Genomic DNA, 15,150 nt, shown 5'->3' on the forward strand with positions numbered 1-15,150 from the left:
ACTTAATAACCTATACATATAATGGACGGCTATACAAAGAAACATGAACCTATTGTTTATAATATTATTTCTATATTTCCGATAAAGACATATTTTATTTTTATATGCAATTTAATGAATATAATATGACATATTATTATACAATCAATAAATAAAATATTTTTCATTTTTTTTCACCATTATAACACCCGTAGGGATGTAAACCTAAATAATAATAATTATTATTATTATAATATCAAATTATAATTATCATTTAAAATTAATATGTAATAGCTATGAGCTATTCACCTTAAGTAAAATGTTTCTTTTTTTAAAGTCAATAAAATTTAAATTCACAATGTCATATACATAATAGGTACATGTTATTTAATTAGTTTTTATCAATAACATACAATTCTGACGGTCCTGCGAGTTTCCGGTGTTCAGAGGTTTCGCTATATTATTTTATTATTACTCGTAAAAACAATAAATTAACATTACTCAATAGTTTCAGCAAATCTATGAAATTGTAAAAATATTATTAAAATCATTCATGTTAATAATCATTAGTACAAAAATAAATACAAAGTAGGCTTATATATTTATAAAGAATCGCAGTATTATAAATATGTAAAGGACGGTACCTTTTGTCAATACAAAATACAGAATATATATTGTAAGCTTAGATGTTTGGCTGGTATTATTATTATTTATCACAGACAAAGGGTAAATTTTTTTTCAGTGTAATTGAATTTCATCGTCTCACAACAAATAATAATATCGTTTGAAAAACTAAAAACCTATATAATGTTCAAAGGCTCAAAGGAATCATCTACATACGTAATTTCAATAAAATATTATTGAAATTTAAATAAAATATCTTGTTATTGTGAATATTATAGGTATATGTTATAACTTATAAAATAAATAATAATTATAAGCTATATTATTATCATCGATACTAATAGTTATTTTTAATTTATTTCACATAATTATATTATATATATATATAAAATACAAACTATTATGTGTTGATACTATTTTAATATTAAATGTTCAATTAATAACATTTTTCTGCTCATTAAAATTACTTTACCGTGACTTGTAAATGGAAATGAGAAAATAATTAGTTAACATACCTACTTATGTTTTATTATTGTGCAGTGTGCACTGTACATTTAATTCTCGGCATCGCCTGTAATATTTATAACAATATATTAATGTTTAATTATTAAATTATGTAATTCAATAATGATGAATGAGTTATTAAAACATCAAATTATATATTTTATGTTTTGGGAATACAAACTCATGATTTTGACAAATACTGTTATGACGTCGTAATTATCTGTTACAGACACATTGTGCGTAAAAAAAAAAACAAGGAATGAATTGATATACAAATTGAAGAAAATGGTATAATGTAGGTATATAATATGTAATAATTATGGTTGTTTGTTTACAAAGTTTTCCAATTTTCATGGGCGTATTATCTACGTATCACCGATAAGTGATGACACAAAGACGATATTAGTAATACATTAATATATGCAATGATATTATAATATCTGTGCAATAGTTTATGAGTTAGTGTACCCAAATGATTGTGAAAATAGGATGTTCACGAATATTTTTAACTTTAATCGTTTGGGAAAACATTTCGCTCACCCGTATATTGTGCAAACGTTGTGCGCGTACACGGTTGCAGTTCCCGTCGTCAGCCCTGCGCATTATTACGGACAAATCGACTTGTTGAACCCTAGATTCGATTTCAGAAGGATCGAAATAACCTTCTCGTACAAATATTATAATATGTACATTATATATAAATATACTATATAGAATACAGGATTTATATATTTTACTTGCATCCCTTAGATTTTTAATATCAGGATAAAAAAAAACAAAACCATAATATCCAATATCCTAAAATGCATTATAGGTAGTCGACAGATACGCATGTTTTTGTGTTTATGTAGGACTATTTTTTGTTTTAAATTAAATCACAATGTAGAACAAACATTTTGCAATAGATTAAAATTACCTACTACCATTTTCCCGTAATTTTGTTGATAACATTTCGTGATCAAATAATTCCTCCCAAAGTGTATTTACCCAAGAATGTAAACGCAGCCAGACCAAACAAATAGCAAAAAATAAACTACCACACATCATGCCGGAATAAATATAATAGGAACAGGATTATTCTTTGATAAGGAAAAACCCATTTCTCGTTAAATTCATGTTTTTGAAAAAAAAAAAAACAATTTTTTTGTTACACAATTTTAAGTCACAACACAACATTTTCGATAAATTATACATATACATTTTATGATTTTTTTTTATCGTTGCATAGTTTTTATTGTTGTTTATTTTATTTTTTAAACTAATAAAATACATTTTTAATCTCATATCCTGATGTTCAGACGTGCGGAGGAATATTGCACCAACAATCCAACATGTTTCGGGGTATCACAAGCTTTACTCTGCTTCTATAATATTTAAATTCTTATAACTATAATATTGTTCGATATCAGATTTCTATCGAAAGGAATGTTCTCATAAAAACAATATTTTATTCTGTTTTAGTTTATATGAAATAAAAGCCAATGCGGTCATAAAAAATTTAAAATACTTATAAAACCAATAATGGTATAAATAGAATGCATTTTTTAGATAGTTTCCTAATATGCTGATATTTATATGGGCGTCTCCTTAAAAATAATGGTTATAATATAATAAAATGTAAAATATGTGGTCTATATATTTATTAATTTGTTTTATAGTTTACTTTAAAATTATCAAGTTTTTGAGACATAATTACACAATTATACCTAACTTATTAAATAAAACACGTATTCTATAATATCTATTGGGTATTTTGTGATTGTGAATATTTTTTTAAGTTTAAAAGTAAAAAAATATTACCCATTTTATAGATAATATCTGTATTTTTATCGATTGTTGCGGAGACTACCAATAATATCAGATAATACCAGTTAGATAATACCTAACAAACACGTAAATAATTTATCATAACTACTTAATAATAGATCAAAAGAGATGGTAGAAACAACTGTTTAGCAAAAAAACAATTACGTCGTGTTAAAATTATCGCCAAGCCTGTGATAACGCGGTGGGGATGAGGGCTATTTTTCGGCTATCGGTTTCTCGTATAGTAATTTGTCAAGACAAAAATTCATGTTTGTCGATAATTTTTTCTGTGGGATTTTTAATTTTTCATATTACAAGTCGTCAAGTCTATATCGATAACAATAATTAAATATATCACAAATAAAACGTAGGCATTTACCGCGCCATCGTCCGATGTGATTTACGCCGAGATCAGGCGTCTAAACGTCGATCTATTCATTATAACGTGATGCGTATTTTTCAACTTTGTGTCCCGACAAAAGTTCTACGGGACGCATTTTGTCCCGTTTTTACAAGTATATGTCCCGTATTAATCCTATTTTTTCCCATTGTATACCTTTTTGAAATTTATTTTATAAAAAAAATCATTTTTTCTACGATAATACCTATTCAATAGAATACTCGAATCTACTACTCATTGGTATTTTTGGATTCTTGTTTTGACTATAATTGTCGTGAGTAGAAAATATAAAATTAATAATGTCATATCGTTGTCGGAAACGTAAGACGTACATAACATTATTATTATTATTATTATACCAGCCATCATCGTCAAAACAAGTACAATTTCGTCCACCGCAGTCAGTTTGTTATTAAATGTGAGCGTGATGTGGACTATAATTATATCTACAATAGTATATTTATGTAAAATTATAAATATTATTTGTTGTTAGTAATTGTACACGAGTGCCGAGCTCGAGTACTCGACAGAAGTTCATTGAAGTCGTAATGGAGTAGTGAAATAATTTAAAATTAACTGTACAATTTGGTAATAATTTGTTCTCAAAATGCAAAAAAGATGGTGCGTTTCACTTCAAGTTTATAATCAGAATTTACTTTTTTAAAACATGCTGATGAAATCGGAAAAATATTTTATAAAATATGCGGATTGGTATTTTCTATAGAACATTGTAGTCGTGGACGTTTAGATAATATAATACAACATACCAAAAAAGTGAAAAAAAAAACATTTATTGGCATCATCAGATGCACCAAAACATGATTGAACATTTTTTAATTATTATATTTAGATTGGAATTAAAGTGTCACGTATTTTAATTTTATTTTTATGGCGGCGGGTAAACGCGAGAAGAATATTATATTGTATCTTTTTTTTTTCGTATATTACATCTCGTGGTCTGAAAATAGTCTCAAAAATGCATACACCCCCCCCTCCCCCACCACGCACGCCACCGTCCTTTCCGCTATCGAAAAAGCCGAACACGCCGTCACCGAATTCGTCTCGTACAGTATACACCGGCGACGACGACCCGTCCTCGTTTTATACGAAAGTATAGACGAAGTGTGGCGGCGTCGGCGGTGGCGGTGGTGTAACTGCGCACAGCATCGCCCGCCGCCGCCGCCGGATAGTCGGACGACATGTGGCGGACGCTCGGCGAGTTGCGCGCAAAGGTCCCTTTTTCTACGGCGGCGGCGGCGGCGACCGTACCGTATCACTCGCGCGGCCCGCCGACGACGTCTCTCCAGTTGGTGCGTGTCGTCCGAACCGGCAAAATGGCCGGGCCACGAATTACGCGGTGCTTCGTTCTGTACTGTGTCGCGTTCGCCGCAGCCGCAACCGCGTCACGCGCTGACGGCATCGTGTACGAGAAAATACCTCTCGGTGAGTAGCGGCGCGCGTATGCTCCCGGAACGGACCAAAAAAATAAAAATCCTTCCCCTCACATCCCAAAGCAGCCGATCCGCCACTTTGGACACCCAAATGAGGATTATTACCCCCACACGTTTTCGATACGTCTCGTTATCCGACCGCGACTGATATCATACACACGACATTATTACTGCAGTGTACACCTACTGCTGCTGGTATACTGCTGCTGCTGATGTTATGTGTATTTTTCTATAAAATTAATATCGCAATAATATAATATATTAATTGATATAACGACTGTTATGATTTGGTCGTCGGTCGATCTATGATTTCGGTTGTCTGCTGCGACCACCACTAATGCCAATAATTCATCGATGCATTTTCATAATATTATTATTCATTATTCGATGTACCTACGCGGGTATCGTCTACTCTCTGGGTAACGCGTAGTAATTATAATTATAATTAATAACGTAATAGGTATTCTGCGATACACAACTGATCGAGTTAGTTGACGTCATAGTAGTTGTAATATGATTTAAGCTCGTCTTAGGTAGAAGTACATTTTAACGACTGTTGTTTTACGATTATCTTTTCACTGGCATAATATTATTATGTCTATAGCAAAATGGCTAATATTCGTTTTCTATAATTTTTTAATATTTTGAATTGAGATATATATATATATTTTAAATCAAAATTGCAAAACTGTACTCGTGTTTTGATAAAAATGTTAACTAACACATGAAAGAATTGGATAAACTGACATTTTATAAATCGTTCATTATTTTAAAAGACTGCAATTTCAATAGTCAGCGTTTTTATTAATTTATTTTTTTTTTATGTATAATAATTATTTTCAACATTCTCATGACCTATATTTTTTAATAAATTGTCCGAATAATTCCATAAATTAAAACATGATAATCTAGATTTCATCAAAAAATTAATATGATAAATAATAACTTATTTGGGAGCGGATTTCGTCTGTTTTCGGCATCCCTTATTGTTTTTTAATTTATATATGGGCATACTACAGTGATTCACACGTATACATGCATACAATACAATATATTACCAGCCGTTAATTTACATAAAATAATAATTATAAAGCAATTGACCTCAATTCTAATTCATTAACTTTCGCATCCCTAATTGTTGTTTAAATTGGACACGAATAACAATGCAATTATGTATAATAATGAATCAAAAGATAATAATTAAGCGCGATTAATTAGATTCATTTCAAACAAAAAAATATTAATCGAGTAGGAAAACAACATATTATTTTTGTGTTTAAAATGTGATTTATTTTATACCCTTCCTTATGTCCACTTTATTTAATAGTTGGATACGAGAATATTGGGCATGTTCCAGAACAAAAAATAAAATAATAAATAAATAAATAAATAAAATGAGTTTGAGTCCAGATATTAGTTACTATACTGTACAAATTCAATGTAATTAAATGTAAATTATAATAATATTGATTATTGAAATAACTACTTTTTATGTTGCTATTAGTATTTAAAATAATTATAGTGGTAAATGGTAATATATTGTACCCATATAATAATAAATAAATAAACGACATAATAAAACTGTACTAATTGTTAGAAAATATTTAAAATATCGATAATAAACTGAAAATTTTCGTTTTATTATATATTGTAATTTTATTTTTATGAGAAAAATTTCATAAGGAATTATATATTTTTATTTATAAATATAATAAAAGTATAAAATATATTTTTTAAATGAATTATATTGTTTATAATAATTTTAATATTATATTGAACAATAATTGTTTTTTTCTTAATACATTTAACTTGTCTACCTATTAATAAATTTGTAGATTCTAATATGGTCAAATTCTATTTCCCGTGTAGTTCTCGATACAAATGTGTTAACAATAAAAGTCAAACGAAAAAAGAACAAGATCAACAAAATAAAAAAAAAATAAAAATTAATACTAGTTATACTATTGTAACTGATGACTTATTTGTGAGATGAGTGGTTTAATATTGATAGTTGATTTTTAGTACTATTGACAACGAAATAGTCACGTGGAGTAAATATAATGATCAATCAGTGTATTTAGTGTTTATGTGATAATCAGAAAATCAGGCTCATAATTTTTTACAATAGCATATTAAAATAATACAATTAAGGCATTTATTTTATATTTTTATCCAAAAATATTTATATTTATATATAGAAAAAATTATTTTTTAAATAAAAAATGGCATATAAAACAAGTTAACTGTTTTTCAACGTTTTAGGTAACGATTATTATAATTTTAATAAAAGTTAAACTAAGATACTGCTACGAATATAAAGCAATAATTATTTATGCATTTTATTTTATTTATTATTATTATATTATATTTATCTATTATATATATAATTATTTATTTATCAACAATACGCTACATACATTATGACTAGATAAATAATAAAATTAAGAACGATTTATATATCCACCTCAAATTAAATATTTCAATATAATTACTCCATGTAGATACGAAACTATATTAACTATTATAGTAATACTGCATATATTGTACATTACGCGAGGGCTTCTTAGTTCTCACCCTAACCTTCTAAATCTCTTCACTCTGTCACATAAGTTTACTATACTCACTCGAAAATCTGAATATAATATATTCCGTGTTAACGATGTTAATACAATAATCATTCATCATCAAGCAGTAGCAGTATTACAGTGGATTTAAATAATCAAATTTTTCGCTGTACTAACTATCTTCTATGGTCCCTAGCTAAGACGAAACAAAGTAATTAATTGTTTATCGTAAATCTGAAACGATATGGAATTATTTCTTGGTTTTTAAAAATAATCTTTATTTAAATATTTTTAGATAAACATTATAGTTTTAAGTATTATATCATAAAGATTATTTAGAAAAATCCAAATACATTGATTAGAAACAAGTAAGAAAATACATGTATTTAATTTAATAAATTAGAAAATGTATAAATATTTTAAATTTTTTATGTATTTATAAACATAAATTATTGAAAGAAATATTCTAAATGCAACAATATGGTAAATTAAAAAAAAAATCCTATCTATAAGTGTTTTTTTATATTTTTAAAACAATGTTACAATGTAGTATTATGTTCATACTTAGTTCATAAGATAAAATGCAAGCGATTTTAACGAAACCAATTTGACATTATTTTTGAATGATTAGTTCTTTGTTAAAAATAAGCCATCTACGGTATAGTTTAGTTTATTTCCGTGTTTTTTCACTTTGCTTCATTAGTTTTTACTGTGCTTAAAAAAAAAGAAAAAATATAACAACCGTAATATTATTATTATTTTTTAGATAAATTGATCCTCATTTTTGTTTAAAACAAATAAAACAAGAAATTAATGAGAATAACATTTTTTGAATATTATATTAAATTATTAATTTCTAGTATCCAGTTAAATATTTGTCTAAATATTTTAAAATAAAAGATTTATAATAAAACATAGGTACGAGTTTATCATCAAAACTAGCTTAATATTTTATTTGATGATGTTAATTAAAAATTAAAATAATATAAATAGAATAATATTATAATATTTCAAATTATATTATTTCTACAAAAAAACATATTAAAATCGATTTGAAAAATATGTGCAACTGAACAAAAATTAAGTTTCGTGTAGATGCATTCAAATAATACAATGGTTATTCACTACGATTTACTAGACTATGGTTAATTTAATTAAATAATATAAGTGAAAATAATGCACACAATAATTATGGCCTTTCATTAAGGTGTGACCTCCTCTCAGTAAATCCTGATTAAGGTCCATGCATAATTGGGTTTTGTGAATCCTAACTTTCCCCTATCCACGTGGTTATATTATATCTACATAATTTGAATTCAGATAAAGACTAACAGCTACACGTATAGGGTTATGCTTAGGATTCTGTATTTTTTTACAAACAGTACTTCGTTTGCATAGAAAAACATACGATGTCATTATTTATTAATCTCGACGTTTAGGTATTAACGTTTCAGTTAATTGAGTTTGATTTTGTATACATTTGAACAATTAAAATATGTAATACTATACAATATATTTTAAATTCAGCTAAATAGCGTGGAGATTATTTGAAACGATAGTATCTAAAATATAATCGAATAATTTTGTAGTAAAAATATAAAATTGTGTATGTATACAAATTTAATATATCTTTGATATTATATAGTATAAGTTATATCACTGGTAATAAATACAATGCGTTTTTAATAATACTTTGATTGATTGATGAGTAAAGCTGAACATGTCAAAATCGAAATATGTACCTACAATAAAAATCAAACAAAATTTCTACATAATTGCAAAAGCTAGTGAAATATTGACTAGCGTTCATAATACTCTCTCGGCGAGGGCGTTTTAAATACGGATTTATCATCAGGAAAACGAAACAAAAACGAAATGAGCCAGCTGCTCGTTATTAGGTGATTTATACTACAAGCAATGGATCGCTACATAAATTCACCAGTCAAGTAATAAAATCAAAAAAATGGTATAGCCATTTTGTTACCTATCCCTAACACATTGGGCGTGCTACATTTTTATTGGTCGTCATTATGACACCCGGACACAAAAGCGAAAATAATTAATCCAGAACAGCCGTAGTTGACGATCGAATAAATTTCCCGTTACAAGCGGTACACAGAGATAAAAAAACAATTGTTAACTCAATACTTTGCATATTTTTGATTGTTAAATGAACGTTTTATGTTAAATTTATTATGGTACACAACATTTCGATGAAAAGTATTATTATAAAATCGAAGTACTTCAAATTCTGATTCGCGAAGTACCTACACTGACCAGTGACCACATTCTATGGATTACATTTAACTCATAATTGAATACGTTCAATTTAAACTTGCAGAGTAAAGGTCATGTAAACATTTTATTGTAATAAGCTCCGCAAAAGTTACTCACGCATCCGCCTAAATTTGGCTAAAATCCAAATGGTTTAGTGAATATTTACAAACGAGCGTATCGTTGTTTACAACTGACAATTGCCGTGTTCCAAAATTTGTAGCATCGTGCATGCCATCAATTTTACACGAAAATAAAAATTTGATATCCGGTGTGAATTATTTATTTACCTACATATTATTTATTATTATTATTATTATTATTTTTTATAATAAATGTCATAACACGCATAAGATCTGTCCCGGTTTTCGTTACCGTTCTACTACGGTTGCCACATCTAATATTATTATTAGTTTTAATGATAAATTAGATAGGCGTTGACCGGAATACTCTAAGTTTCTATATGCATAATTTTAAATTTAGGAAAACATAAACATTAATTGTTATTAAAATACTTGATAAATTAACATAACAAAATAAACCAATGCATATCAACAGCTCGTACTAAATACTAGTCATATTATATTAAATATGATCGGCGAAGGAAAAAATCATAGTAGAAAACGAAATGAATATCTAAAAAATAATAAATCATAAAAACAACGATACCTGTGGTAGGAGGCTGCCAAAAAATATCTTCTCGATATATTGTTATAAAATCAACAATGGCCCAACTATCGCATGGCATTAAATTCGTCTACGGCGAACGGCTGAATAACAAAAGGAATTTAAGGTAGCTGAAGTTAGTTTTATTTGTAGTTTTATTAGCATGGAAGTTTTAAATGTAATATTTAATGATGTTTTTGATCTACGTTATAGAAGTAACATATAAACGTTGCATAATCATAATAATAATATGTATTGAACTCCTGATCGAACAATACAAAACTCACACAATTATTTCGGGTTATTTTTATAATTACCTATTTTAATATATTGTATAGTAAATAGTATGTATACTAAAGAGTATAGCCAGGAGATAACGTACAAAATAAAATTTTTACAGTTTTGGTAGAATACATTTTCAAACTAATTTACTTAATTTCAGTCAACGGCATAACATGAATATTTTACATAAAAATATTTTATATTTTAACTCATAAATGAATTGCACATAGAAATAAATTGTCTTCGTAAAATATTAGTACAACTAGTGGAATTCGATTTATCTGTAGACCTTATTTTAATCTTCTATGGATTTTCCTTATTAAATGTTTAATTCATTTTAAATCAATGGTGTTAATATGGTTAATGCAAATTAAATTATATTTTAAGATTAGCAAAATTTAATGTTAGTATATTATATTATATTTTGATTAATAATTATAGATTCATCAAGTATTTAAAATTTCTAATTTTAAAAACTATTTTCAATCCAATTTTAATCATCCGCAATACATAATTTCTAGATTTAACTATAACTCGTCAGCAGTTATCTTTTACATACTGTTTCTAAACTTCTATAATTATTAAACTTAAACATGTATTTTGTATGTATGTATATATTACATGCGTTAATTAATCAGTGTTTTAATTTAAATCAACGAAAATGTTGCAAGTTTAGCTTATTAACTGTTAAATATTTACCTAAATTATGTATATCTATACATACGCACACACACACATATATATATATAGTATAGTATTAAATTTCTAAACGTAGTTTAATTTATATTAATAACCTTATTATAGTATTTGTCTATGATTTTATTGGTAAGATTTAACATATTTTACTAACAACATTTATTGGTAAAAAAAAATAGAATTAAATATTTATAAATATTTATATAAAAGTAAAAATTCATCATTATAGTAAATGTCTACTTAGATGTCTAAATAGTCAAATTCAAAAGTATCGACGTATAGAAATATTACAATACAATTTATCAATAATTCTTTAAAACTTTATGTATATCCGAAAGTCGTAATCGATCCACGATGATTTGCGTGATTTAATTAGATATAGTATTATGTTCTGTCTTATTTTCTAATAGGTATGTAATTAAAATATCTCAAGGTATCTAGCTAAGACACGAAAAACGAAAACAACCCTTAGTCCAATATAAATTGTATAATGTATAATATGGTGTGGAGAAGAGAAAAAAAGTATCCACCCTAATCCTATTTATCACATTGCGGTAGAGGCAGCAATCAGAAATGAGGGTTGAAAAAGCCGAAAGCGTACAAAAGCGCAGTAGGGGTTGACACAGCCCGGGCCGCGCGAAGAATAGCGTTATTTTCTCGTTATTTATCGCGTCAAACTCGACTTTTCCCAGCCCACCTCCCCTAACAGCCATCATCCTTTTCGTTCCCAAACTTCTATACACACAAGGGTCCTGTAGACTTCAAAACGGGATACCCTACATCGATTACGCCACAGACTCGAGCATTACATACTCTCACATGCACACGTTTGTATACATATTTCACGGTCTTACTAACTGAAACCAACCACTTATAGTCCCCAAGCGACTGGTATAGCGGACCTAAATATAACGTACTTTAGACTTTCATGTCATTCAGAAAAAAAATCCAAAGTATTTCTCCGGAGAATCACTACTTTTTATAATATTTTCGGTATTCTCAATTAGATCGGAATTTTCTGGTTGAAATATGAGGGCAAACCCTCCAAAACGTCCGTTTTAAAATATGACGTAATAATGTATGATAGTGTTAAAAGGTATCTTAAGTAAATACATGTATATAATATACATAAAAAAAAGAATATAATACCAAACTTAAAAAAAATGTACAAGCTTGTTTACTATTTTTGTTCAATCTTCAATGATCCTTGTCAGCCATTATAAACATTGCAGGATATGACGTTTATACGATAAAGGGACTTTTTCAATTAAATTATAGTATACATTAAAATTAAAGAACACTAAAGATAATAGACTTACCTATCGTAATGTACCAATATACAATTTTAAAATGTATTAACACTATCAAAGACTTATAATCACTTTACGTTAAAATAATTAATTTAGAAATTCAAAGAACCAGAGATGTTGAAAATAAACGTTTATGAATTAAACTGAAGTGGATTTTATGAAAACGTTTAAATTTTTAGTGTTTATTTATGATTAAAATATAAATAAAAAAAACAATTTGTATAGTAGGTGTAGGTACTTTTAAATTATCAGTTCGGCATTTTTCATTGAGTATAAATCGTATTATTGATAATAATATTTGAAAATAAATAATTATGAATGTCATTATAATTCAATTATAATAACATTCATAATTTTATAAATTTAATTTAATTTATGTGTCAACAATATTTTACACTTTTTCAAAATATATAACTTAGAATTTTAACAATCACGTTTTTTTTTTAAATTTAGGTTTATCACTGTTTGTGGTTAGTTTATTTTTAAACTGTTAACATAATACTGAAGAACTTTGAATACATTTCTACTAAGCAACAAAAAATAATAATTGCAACATAAACTTAATTAAGAAATCAGCTAAAGTTCAAAAGATAGAAATTCACAAAAGAGAACAGTTTTTTTATTAAAAAATAATTTGATTTAAGCTAATTGGAAAGACCTTTGCTGAATTCATATTCTATATATATATATATACATAATTTAATAATCTTCTGCTAAATACCTATTATACAACATCAATATAAATAATATTGGTTGAACCTAACATTCATGGCATAAAGTTATAACAATATGTAGACATTCTAAAATCTGTTGCAAATACAAAATAATCAATAATATTAGTATAAACAAGTTAAAACCTACAAAATAAGATACAATAGAAAATTATAAATATGTATGAGATATATGTTTATGAAGTTATAAATATTTACATAATATATTGATTAAATTACAATGATTAAAATATAGGTTATGTGTGATTGAATTATAATAACATTTGTTTAAGAAAATATTTGGATCATTGTTTGAAATAAAAACTATTTATCATGAAAAAACAATAACTACGAATAACGAACAAAAAATATACGTTATTTTATTGTATAAAGCACCAGCATGATTATGATAAATAGAGGTGTTGTGCCACAATCAATTTATCAACAATTTTCATTTCGAGTTGCATACAAGTAAAATCTAGTTGTTATAATTTGTTTGAAATAATGGCGATGTTTTTTGTGAAACATTTATTTATTTATTTTTAACCACTACAAAGTTTTTTTTTAAAAATGTGTGTTATTTATTTTTGTATTACTTAAAATCATAATACAAGTTCGTCAACTGTTAAACTACCTTCAATAATTAAAATTAAATATACATTTGTCGTTATTTTTATTTGTTTTAAGTTTTAAAATTAAAATTATCGTGGGTTTTTTTATTACTTTAAGTTTTACAATTTGTTCAATATAATATGTTAATTTCAGTATTAAAACTTGACGCTTTAATACAAGTTAAATCGAATGTTCTTTATTTCTACATAAAAATATACACAATTCTCAAATATTTACTTTATTTAATACTAATGATCAATTATAAATATTTTTTTAAACCTTTCTAGTCTGATTAATTTAAACATATTAAATTATACTCAAAATAATTGTTTAAATGTTGTGATTTCTAAGACACGATGAATTTTGTATAGAGGTCAATAAATATTTTTTAAACACCAAGCGAATTTATTGCTTTTTCAAAATCAATTGTAATTATTCTATTCGTTAAAAAAAGATTAAAATAAAAACATTTATATTACTTTTAATATAAGTTAAATCTAATAAATTACTAGAAGAATTATATGATTTTATATTTTATAGTAATTTTTAACGTGCTGTATTATTTATCACAGGTAAATATTAAATGTCAATACATTCCGAGAAGATTGACACATATCTTAATACCAAGTATATTCATTGTTTATACTTGTAGCAATGAATGTGTAATATATGGTTTTAAAATACCCACTAAAGCAAGTAATTTTCGCTTAACATCTCACTAAAATTTAAATTAACTAGAAATCGTTTGGTCTTAACTAGTCAGCTGGGCATTTGAACTCGATAACTCTTGTTAGTATTTGTTTATTTTTAATTTTACAACTATAGGTTGATGATTACAAAAAGGTTTAAAAATAACAAACTCGTTAAACCAATAGAAATTATAATGATATTATATTCATTTACATTGGGAAATTGGCTCTCGGAAAAAGGGTTATAGCTTTTTTTCAAAGAAATTATTCTATTTTTATGAGTGTAAGTGTTGTTATTATTAGAAAAATATTTCGAAAGGTTAACAGAAAAATAATGAAGGAGTTAATCATACAAAGAAGGGGGCGAGTCGCGTGTGATAACATTGATTAAAATAATCATATGGTAGGTAGTACGTTTTTAGGTGATACCTATCATTGGTTAGGAAAATTTAGGTATAGTGAACGATAAATAAGTGAAAGAATTACAAAGAGTACCACCAAATAATTATAGTACCAGCGATTTTAGCGAGTTAAGTTTTCAATAAATTTAAAGTAGTAACAGTGGTAAAGTTCATTTGATAAT

General features: G+C 26.6%; 1 protein-coding gene across 1 annotated transcript in view; it reads left to right on the top strand.

Annotated features, from left to right (window-relative positions):
- The first annotated feature begins 4,595 nt into the window (after positions 1–4,595).
- The window catches only part of LOC132921354 (glutamate receptor 1-like), a 171,836-nt gene continuing 161,281 nt past the window's right edge, over positions 4,596–15,150 (top strand). Inside the window, exon 1 of the mRNA XM_060984342.1 lies at positions 4,596–4,756. Coding sequence (XP_060840325.1) covers positions 4,648–4,756 — 109 coding nt within the window. The 5' untranslated portion in view covers positions 4,596–4,647. The remainder of the gene's footprint in view (positions 4,757–15,150) is intronic.

Source organism: Rhopalosiphum padi, chromosome 2 (genome assembly GCF_020882245.1).
Source record: "Rhopalosiphum padi isolate XX-2018 chromosome 2, ASM2088224v1, whole genome shotgun sequence".
NCBI classification, from domain to species: Eukaryota; Metazoa; Arthropoda; class Insecta; order Hemiptera; family Aphididae; genus Rhopalosiphum; species Rhopalosiphum padi.